Here is a 10,419-nt window from a genome sequence, read left to right on the forward strand (position 1 = left end):
AAATGTTGGTTTTACACATTTTAGAGTGTGGCAGAGCTATATTAACAAGACATGAACTCAAATGACATTTAAACACTCATCAAAAATATTTAGTGTATTTTAAAATCTTGTTTTTAATTAGTGTAAAAACAGTTAGTGGATAAAATAACTGCATTGCAGCTTGCAGTTCTTGGTTCCCTGAACGTTTAGGCTTACGTTAGCTGAGCTTTTGATAACCTTAGCTTTGTTGTTGGTTAGTCAGTCTTGACGGAAATCTATGCGCTAGTCTTTACGCTGTGCAAAAAAATAAAAATAAAAAATACATAAAAATTAAATAGAATAATAATAAAGTAAATAAATATATATATATATATATATATATATATATATATATATATATATATATATATATATATATATATATATATATATATATATATGTTAGATATTATTTAGATATACATTTAATATAAAACACTTTTTAAAAAGTCTGAAGAGACAGAGGTGTGAAGTCGGAACCTTTATTCTGTCGTTAATGTTTCCGGTCGAGTGAAATACACACGGGATCTCTTTCCTGTAAGTTACGTTACACGCGCGTACGCAGGCTCAACTAAACAATAACAAGCCAGATATCTTGAAATTAATAAATTACAATGGAAACGATTTTAGAGCAACAGCGTCGATACCATGAGGAGAAAGAGAGACTTATGGACGCCAAAACGAAGGAGATGCTAACGAAAAAAACCACGGTAACTTCGCAGATCTCTGAATGAGTTTAAAATGATGCTAACACACTCATCGAGTTACTAATAAACATAATCTCTAAACTAAATTGAGCACTATTTAAGTTGGTTACTCTTAACAGTGATTAAAGATGAAAAGGGCAAGTTAAGACACTTTATTTCACAGCAGATAGTTGTGTGATGGTGTACTGAAAATGAATTAAACGCATTATAATGTAGATTTCTTGTAATGTTACTCAAGGTTTATTGCACCAGAACTATTTTTTAATTAAGATTTCAAGAGCATATCCTTCTTCTCAGCCTGTTTTACGAGTGTATCTTTATTATTTCTATATGTAGTTGTTATGATGTGTTTGTTTTGACCTCACAGTTGCTCTTTTACTGTGCGTTTCTTATTTTGACAATACCACGGTTTTATTTGAAGTACCTTCGAAAGTTAAGTTTAAATCTACACGGAGACGTTCTTATTCTGCACACCTTTTCTTTTCTCTGTTCATCAGCTGAGAGACCAGATCAACTCTGATCATCGAGTGAGAGCTATGCTGGATGTGAGATCCTTTCTTTACTGTTGTTACCTTTTCTGATTTCCTAATAATTCTCAAATTTATAATCATGGAAACTGTACATTTATGCAGCTGGTATTTTTGTGTTATTTGATATTTGCAGAGATACATGGAAGTGAGCGCAAACCTCAGAGACTTGTATGAGGACAAAGACGGGTAAGACAATCTCAAGGTCGGGATAGAAATATATCAGACTTATTTAGTTTGATCTCACGGCTGTGTTGTGTGTCTGTTCATCAGTATGAGGAAGGACGAGCTGAATGCAATATCGGGACCAAACGAGTTCGCTGAATTCTACAACCGACTCAAACTGATCAAGGAGTTCCACAGAAAACACCCTAATGAGGTGATCTGTCCTTCACTGTCACCTTGTCCTGAACGACACGCTTCTGTCTCACAGTGAAGTATTCACTCCGCTCGTCTTGTGTGTCACTTCCAGATCTGTGTGCCCATGTCAGTGGAGTTTGAAGAGCTCATGAAAGCCAAAGACAACCCCAGTGAGGAGGCACAAAGTAAGTCTGGAGTAAAGTGAGTGCTGTTTGCTGAGGCAGGCGTCAGTCATGTGATGTGAATGGACAGTAACAGTCTCAATGCTGATCTCAGATCTGGTGGAGTTCACGGATGAAGAGGGTTACGGACGCTACCTGGATCTCCACGACTGCTACCTGAAGTACACTAATCTCAAAGGAGTCGAGGTACTGTCTGACTTATTATTTGATTTACATGCCTTCGAATGATTGAAGAACTGATTCTTATCTGTTGCTCTCTTCTAGAAACTGGAGTATGTCTCTTATCTGTCAACATTCGATCAGCTCTTTGACATCTCTAAAGACAGGAAGAATGCAGAGTATAAGAAGTAGGTGAAAGGTGGTCATTTTAAATACAACATGAGTTTTGGAGCAGATTGTGCAGCCCTCGAACAAACACAGAAAACCGTTCACAGTTTGTGTCAGTTAAAATCATTTTCTTTTTTTCCCAAATTCTTCAGTCCTAAAACAAAAACCGTGTTTTTTTTTTTGTTTTTGTTTGTGTAATTTGTAGTTCAAGTTTCTTGTTGTAGAATGAAATGTTGTTTCTCGCAGGTATCTGGAGATGTTGCTGGAGTACCTGCAGGAATACACGGAGCGGGTCAAGCCTCTGCTGGATCAGAATGAGCTCTACGGAAAGATCTTGGCAGAGTTTGAGAAGAAGTGGGAGAGTGGGATGTTTCCAGGCTGGCCGGTGGGTTTGTGCTCAGGAGACCGTATTAATGAGCTCTACAGACCTTATTATTACATGTGCTCGAGAGTTTTGCTTTCAGCAGTGGCTGCATATTTTCCAAACATATCAATATATTACCGTTCTTTGAGGTTAATATTCATCAGTGGTATAATAAAGAAGTTAGCATAGCAGTATAAGAAGAGATTTGTCATCTATTACATCTTCATTGTCCTGCTGTCCTCTATTAAACGCATGTGAGCACATGAGGAATGAATGAAGGGGTTTTATAAACGTGTGTGTGTTACAGAAAGAGACGAGTAGTGCTCTGACGCACGCTGGAGCTCATCTGGATCTGTCTGCCTTCTCTTCCTGGGAGGTTAGTTTGTCTTGCTCTTGTCTGTCTGTCTTTCCTAGTTAATCATGTTTTCATTAATGTCTCTCACACACACACACTTCTGTTGGCAGATCAGTAATGTTGTGTGTGATCTCTGCAGGAGCTGGCGTCTCTGGGTCTGGACAGATTGAAGTCTGCTCTCATGGCCTTGGGTCTCAAATGTGGAGGGTGAGTGTGAGCACACTGTCCTGCTCGTGTTTAACTCTAGTTTCACATTTAACTGGATCACAAATAAAACATTCGTAGGACTGGTGGTCCCTGATTCTTGAGTCTGTTCGTAATGTCCAAACGTGGTGTTTGTGTGTATTTTGTTTGCAGCACACTAGAAGAGAGAGCCCAGCGTCTGTTCAGCACTAAAGGCAAATCTCTGGAGTCTCTGGACCCCTCACTGTTTGCCAAAAACCCAAAAGCCAAAGGACCAAAGAAGTAAGCCTGTTTTAAATTGATAAACTGTATAATACAATGCATTCGGGTTTAAATGAGTTCAGAAACAAGTGACTTGTTTGTTGAAGTGATGCATTTGTATGCCTTATTTTCCAGTGAAATGTTACTTAGATTTATTTATTTATTTAATTGGTCTTGTCTAAGATAATATTTGAAGAGTTCATTTGGACTGAGTGGCATGTAGTGCGATCTGAACCCTAAACACGTTTTGTCAAAGAAGCCGGTATTGTCAAGGCATCGCGAGTTCATGTTTTACAGAAGACAGCAACAACCTTGATGTTTGTGAACCGAAGCCGATGAGTGCATTTAAGCGAATCAGTGCACTGTATTCAGGTCAGGTGACTAGGCTGCTGTTCAAGGGTTAGTTCAGCCACAAATGATAATTAGTCTGTGTTTTACTCCCCCTCGAGGCATCCTAGGTGTATATGACTTTCTTCTTTCAGATGAATCCAGTCAGAGTAGGGCTGGGCGATGTATCGCATGCAATTGTCACGCGCATTTCGTCAGTAAAGCCGGTTCCCTGATTACCGCTAAATTGCCATCACCTGCTTTCAAATGGAGCGGCATTTAATATACAGAGCCGTAGATCACTGAAAAGCTACGCAATATTGCATTCATTATCGAAGGCGATTCATCTGCGATAATGAACGCGATATTGCGTAGCTTTTCAGTGATCTACGCCTCTGTATATTAAATGCCGCTCCATTTGAAAGCAGGTGATGGCGATTTAGCGGTAATCAGGGAACCGGCTTTACTGACGAAATGCGCGTGACAATTGCATGCGATACATCGCCCAGCCCTAAGTCAGAGTTATATTAAAAATTGTCCTGGCCCCTCCAAGCCTTTCAATGGGGGTAAGCGGGTGCTTTTTGTCAACAGACGTGAAATAAAGCACGCGCATAAGACAAAATAAAAAAAATAAAAAATGTGAGAACAAACCAAAACGCTGGTAATGAAATATGAGAATTTGTGAAGAAAAATATAAATAAATATATTCAATATAAACCAAGAGGAGACTGTTTTTTCTTTGCTAAAGTAAGGAAACTTTGCTTCCTTTGATCCTGTAAACAAACTCGTGATAATTTTCTTACAAAAACGCATGGATTCGCTACAGGAGGCCTTCATTCACCCCCCGGAGCCGTGTGAGGCACGTTTTATTACAGATGTGCGCACTTTATTTCACGACTTCTGGACTGTTGACAATCAACACCTGCTTACCCCCATTGAAAGGCTTGGAGGGGCCAGGACAGTTTTTAATACAACTCTGACTGGATCATATTTTATTAGGGAGGGAAGTGAGGGAAAAGCTCCGTGTATTGTGTATAATCACATCCATACAGTCTATGATCACAACAACAACGTTTGTCAGGTGTCTACATTATCAGTGTACAAAGATTAAACAAATGTTTTTGGAGTTATCTGCTTTTGCTATAAAACAATAAAAACACATACTTTAAATGAACTTTTATTTTGTAATTTACCTGCATTTAAGTTATAATTCAATCAAAACAACCCAACTACAGTTTGATTGATATTACTTGGAATGCACAGTAGAAATGTCTGAAAATAAATAAAAATGGAGTTATCTGTTTCTTCAAACGAGCTCTTCATTTGTTCTTTTGTCTCGTCTTGTGTCTGCAGAGACTCGGAGCGCAACAAGGAATCTGCTTTTCTTGAAGCTCAGATTTATGAATATGTGGAGATTTTGGGGGTAAGCAGTCTGCCTGCTGTAGTTTTGTTTAGTTTCCTCTCATTTCACATTTATACTATATTTGCAATATATTTACACTGAATATATACACTACCACAACATTAAAACCACTGAGAGATGAAGTGAATAACATTGATTATATCGTCACAATGTCATCTGTAAAGACACGTTTACATATGTCCTGTTAAACATTGATGTCAGGTGGAAAATGATAAGCATTCTCTTTATTTGTTCCATTAGAAATACAAAATTCAAGCAAAATTCAAGTTTACTCCGTTGCTTAGTACAACGGGACACACAAACACACATTTTTATCAAATAATACGTAATTAATATTGGTTCACTTCCGCGATTTGGTACGATTGCGTTCACATCACCCTTTTTTTTTTATTTCTTTTGAAAAAAAACAAAACAATATACAACAGAAAAAAAACAAGTCACATCAGCCTTTTTAAGCGGACTCGGGTAGACAGTGTTCACATCATCCAAACGAACCAAACTCTGACGTCAGTCGAACCCGGGTGCGCACCGAAAGTGCTAGTGTGAAAGCACCCCTAGTGTTTTCTCTACTAATTGTCTTTTTTAATGAGTGGTTTTGTTTTGGTGCCGTTGGTGTGAATTGTCTGCAGTGATGCTGAAGCTGGTGTGTTTTGTTGTGTGCTGCAGGAGCAAAGGCAGCTGAGCCATGAGAACGTCCAGAGGAAGCAGGCGCGCACAGGAGAGGAGCGTGACGAGGAGGATGAAGAGCAGCCCAGCGAGAGTGAGAGTGAAGATGAAGATAATGAGATCATATACAACCCCAAAAACCTGCCGCTCGGCTGGGACGGAAAGGTGCATTTAGATCTATTGTAGCTATTTATAGTGTTCTTCAGAGACTGAATCAGAAAACTGTTTTTTTTTTTATTATTATTATTATTCAATTTTTTTAAATTCAAATCACTCCAAAACATAATGAACAGTAGTGATCATTAAGACTGGGCCTTAGTAAATAACATAATTTTTTTTTTTTTTCTTTTTTCAGTATTTTAACTCTTCACTATTTCACACATTCAGTATCACACAGCTCTAGTGTTAAAACACTTCTAGTGTGTCATTAACCTTATCTTTTGTTTGTCTTCAGCCGATTCCATACTGGCTGTACAAGCTGCACGGCCTGAACATCAATTACAACTGTGAGATCTGTGGGAATTACACGTACAGAGGACCCAAAGCCTTCCAGAGACACTTTGCAGTAAGTTTGCAAGAAAAATTATTCTCCTCCAGCAGATGTATTAATGGAGCAGGATCTCAGTTTACAATTTAGTTAGTGATTTTACTGACTTTTAACGTAGTTTCCAGATGATTTCTGGCACCTTTATTTCTAATCATGCACTAATGAGAGATCTACTCTTAACATGAAATAAAATACCTGCTGGTATGTTACACAGTAAAGTATAGAAACAAATGTAAATGAACAGTATTTGTAACTGGTGTGCTGTATTGAAAAGCCTATACCAGCTTTGGTGTTCCTGGTGTTGTGTTGCAGGAGTGGCGTCACGCTCATGGCATGCGCTGTTTGGGGATTCCTAACACAGCCCACTTCGCCAACGTCACCCAGATTGAGGATGCAGTGTCCCGTGAGTACAATAATTCATCACAGATATACATAAACCACCCAATTCATGCAGTGTATAGTATGAATTACTGTTAATAAATGATTACAAAGCATTCTTCCATCTCCAGTCATGCTGTTATTGAATTGCTAACAGTTTTAACAGATTTGTTGTAGTTTGACATTACTAGATTAAAAGACAAGATTGTTGCATGGAGCACAACATAATGCATACATAGTGCATACTTAAAATGCATTTTTCTCTTTTCTCTGGAATAGTCTGGTCAAAGCTGAAGTCACAGAAAGCATTAGAGCGCTGGCAGCCAGACACAGAGGTGAGTTATTCTCAAACACATTCAATAGTCTGATATTATGCTGAGTGAAGTCACATTCAGCTGTACAGCTCTGCTCTGACTGAAGCATCTGCTTTAACCAACGTTCATCAGCTGTTAAAACTCTGCTTTGGAGGCTTGATTTGTTCCTTTTGGAGAGAGATTAGTGATTAGTGAAGTTTTCAAGCGGGAAAAATCTTCAGACTGGATGTTTATGAGTTCAGAAAGAAAGAAAATATCTATATATTTTATCTTGCAGGAGGAATATGAAGACTCCAGTGGAAACGTGGTCAACAAGAAGACTTATGAGGATCTGAAGCGACAGGGGCTTCTGTAGCACAACAAACAAGATCTCTGAACACACAAAACACTCACAGTGTAAATACTGAAGCAGAAATCTGAAAGAGTTTAGTCCTCGTCTTTCCCACAGTTTGTGAGGAATTTGATTTGTCTTTGAGAATGATCATGTACATTTGTATTAAAATATGAATAATTATGAGACAGAGACTTTCATTAATCAATAAATTTTAGTACATTGTGTAAAAAATCATGCTGTTTTTAACCAGTCTGGAGACTTTTTAAACCTGCTGTACAATAAAATCAAATAGTGAGATGGTTTTACTTCAGTAGGCATCTGTCACTGTACTAAATATATATTCAGAACCCTTCATTTTCCCAACATTTTATGTTGCAGTCTAATGCTAAAATCCTTTATTTTTCATTCATATCAATCTACACACCATACATCATAATGACAGAAAAATCAGATGTGATAACTGCAAATGTATTGAAAGAAAGAAGGAAAAAACAAAAACAGTGTCACATCTGCATAATAATTGAGTTTTATAGCTTTGACTGAATTTAGTCTAGATGCACCCAATTTCTTTGGATCATCATCGAGATAAAAAAAAAAAAATATATATATATATATATATATATATATATATATATATATATATATATATATATATATATATATATTAGATTAATCTGATGAGAAAGTATTAGCTCAGATATAGTATTGTATAATTGATCTTACTGTCAGTGACAGAAGTTCAACTGTAGTCTACATTGGACAGGAAACAGTATCAAAGCCCCTCGCTCTCACATGTGAGTGTTTTACTCTGGAGGTGGGATTTATGCAAATCTTTGTGCCTGTGTGACATCATCTTGTCTCTTGGTTCCAAAACCACCTGTTTTTGGAGCTTGATTAAATAAATGCTTTGTTTAAAGGGGTCATATGATGCAATTTCAAGATCCCTTTTGAAAGGGAACTCCACGCTGCGTCCTCTAGAGGGCGCTATGGGAACGCTGTCAGCGTTGCCGGTGTCTGAAGCATGAATGAAAAAACGACAGTGAACTTGACATTGGCAGGCGGAAGCCTATGACGTAAGCTAATGAGCGACTGCGGATATAAAAGGGCACTTGTAGAACACATCACCCTCTTTTTTGTCTTCAAGCCTTGTGTACTAAGCATGTGCGTTTGACTCACGAGGGAGTAGGATGCGCTCACTGTTGCATTCGTACTAGAGCAGAGGTCTGTACTCGAGTTTTTGCCAGCGTTTGCATGAGCGCGTTCGCCTCTCGGTGGAGTTGAACAAGCTTAATGCGATGCATTCGCGGCGGTTTCTGTTCTCGCCTGATTCTTGAGGGAATTAAGTGTTTGATCAGAATGTACGGCTCTCAGGGGAGATAGCCACGCTGCGAGAGGTGATTGCATTGAGAATGCCTGATTCTTTTGAAAATTTAGCGCCTCTCACCCGCATTTCGGGTGAGATGTGGAATCTGACGTGGCATGCTTTTTTCTTCCAGAATTCCTTTTGTTATAGATTTATAGAATAGGAACGGTGTATAATGTGGGTTATCTACAGTCGTGGCCAAAAATTTTGAGAATTACATAAATATTAGTTTTCAAAAAGTTTGCTGCTAAACTGCTTTTAGATCTTTGTTTCAGTTGTTTCTGTGATGTACTGAAATATAATTACAAGCACTTCATACGTTTCAAAGGCTTTTATCGACAATTACATCAAATTTATGCAAAGAGTCAGTATTTGCAGTGTTGGCCTTTCTTTTTCAGGACCTCTGCAATTTGACTGGGCATGCTCTCAATCAACTTCTGGGCCAAATCCTGACTGATAGCAACCCATTCTTTCATAATAACTTCTTGGAGTTTGTCAGAATTAGTGGGTTTTTGTTTGTCCACCCGCCTCTTGAGGATTGACCACAAGTTCTCAATTGGATTAAGATCTGGGGAGTTTCCAGGCCATGGACCCTAAATTTCAACATTCTGGTCCCCGAGCCACTTAGTTATCACTTTTGCCTTATGGCACAGTGCTCCATCGTGCTGGAAAATGCATTGTTCTTCACCAAACTGTTGTTGGATTGTTGGAAGAAGTTGCTGTTGGAGGGTGTTTTGGTACCATTCTTTAGTCATGGCTGTGTTTTTTGGGCAGAATTGTGAGTGAGCCCACTCCCTTGGATGAGAAGCAACCCCACACATGAATGGTGTCAGGATGCTTTACTGTTGGCATGACACAGGACTGATGGTAGCGCTCACCTTTTCTTCTCCGGACAAGCCTTTTTCCAGATGCCCCAAACAATCGGAAAGGGGCTTCATCGGAGAATATGACTTTGCCCCAGTCCTCAGCAGTCCATTCACTATGCTTTCTGCAGAAGATCAATCTGTCCCTGATGTTTTTTTTTGGAGAGAAGTGGCTTCTTTGCTGCCCTTCTTGACACCAGGCCATCTTCCAAAAGTCTTCGCCTCACTGTGCGTGCAGATGCGCTCACACCTGCCTGCTGCCATTCCTGAGCAAGCTCTGCACTGGTGGCACTCCGATCCCACAGCTGAATCCTCTTTAGGAGACAATCCTGGAACTTGCTGGACTTTCTTGGACGCCCTGAAGCCTTCTTTACAAGAATTGAACCTCTTTCCTTGAAGTTCTTGATGAACCTATAAATTGTTGATTTAGGTGCAATCTTAGTAGCCACAATATCCTTGCCTGTGAAGCCATTTTTATGCAACGCAATGATGGTTGCACGCGTTTCTTTGCAGGTCACCATGGTTAACAATGGAAGAACAATGATTTCAAGCATCACCCTCCTTTTAACATGTCAAGTCTGCCATTCTAACCCAATCAGCCTGACATAATGATCTTTAGCCTTGTGCTCGTCAACATTCTCACCTGAGTTAACAAGATGATTACTGAAATGGTCTCAGCAGGTCCTTTAATGACAGCAATGAAATGCAGTGGAAAGGTTTTTTTTGGGATTAAGTTAATTTTCATGGCAAAGAAGGACTATGCAATTCATCTGATCACTCTTCATAACGTTCTGGAGTATATGCAAATTGCTATTATAAAAACTTAAGCAGCAACTTTTCCAATATTTATGTAATTCTCAAAACTTTTGGCCACGACTGTACATTATTGGTGAAGGAGGCTCCCGACTTAAAAAAAAAAA

At 38.8% G+C, this 10,419-nt stretch overlaps 1 protein-coding gene across 1 annotated transcript; it reads left to right on the plus strand.

Moving 5' to 3' along the window:
• The first annotated feature begins 505 nt into the window (after positions 1-505).
• Positions 506-7,583, plus strand: LOC109063815 (splicing factor 3a, subunit 3). Its single transcript, XM_042745025.1, has 17 exons — positions 506-728; positions 1,223-1,270; positions 1,389-1,441; positions 1,526-1,631; positions 1,725-1,797; positions 1,889-1,980; positions 2,059-2,141; positions 2,368-2,506; positions 2,793-2,861; positions 2,980-3,047; positions 3,198-3,305; positions 4,965-5,034; positions 5,701-5,865; positions 6,155-6,265; positions 6,560-6,650; positions 6,905-6,960; positions 7,217-7,583. Exons 1-17 carry the CDS (start codon positions 633-635, stop codon positions 7,292-7,294), a joined length of 1,506 nt encoding a protein of 501 aa, XP_042600959.1. The 5' UTR covers positions 506-632; the 3' UTR covers positions 7,295-7,583.
• The last annotated feature ends 2,836 nt before the right edge of the window (positions 7,584-10,419 follow it).

The sequence above is a fragment of the Cyprinus carpio genome, chromosome B19, assembly GCF_018340385.1.
Source record: "Cyprinus carpio isolate SPL01 chromosome B19, ASM1834038v1, whole genome shotgun sequence".
Classification (NCBI taxonomy): Eukaryota; Metazoa; Chordata; class Actinopteri; order Cypriniformes; family Cyprinidae; genus Cyprinus; species Cyprinus carpio.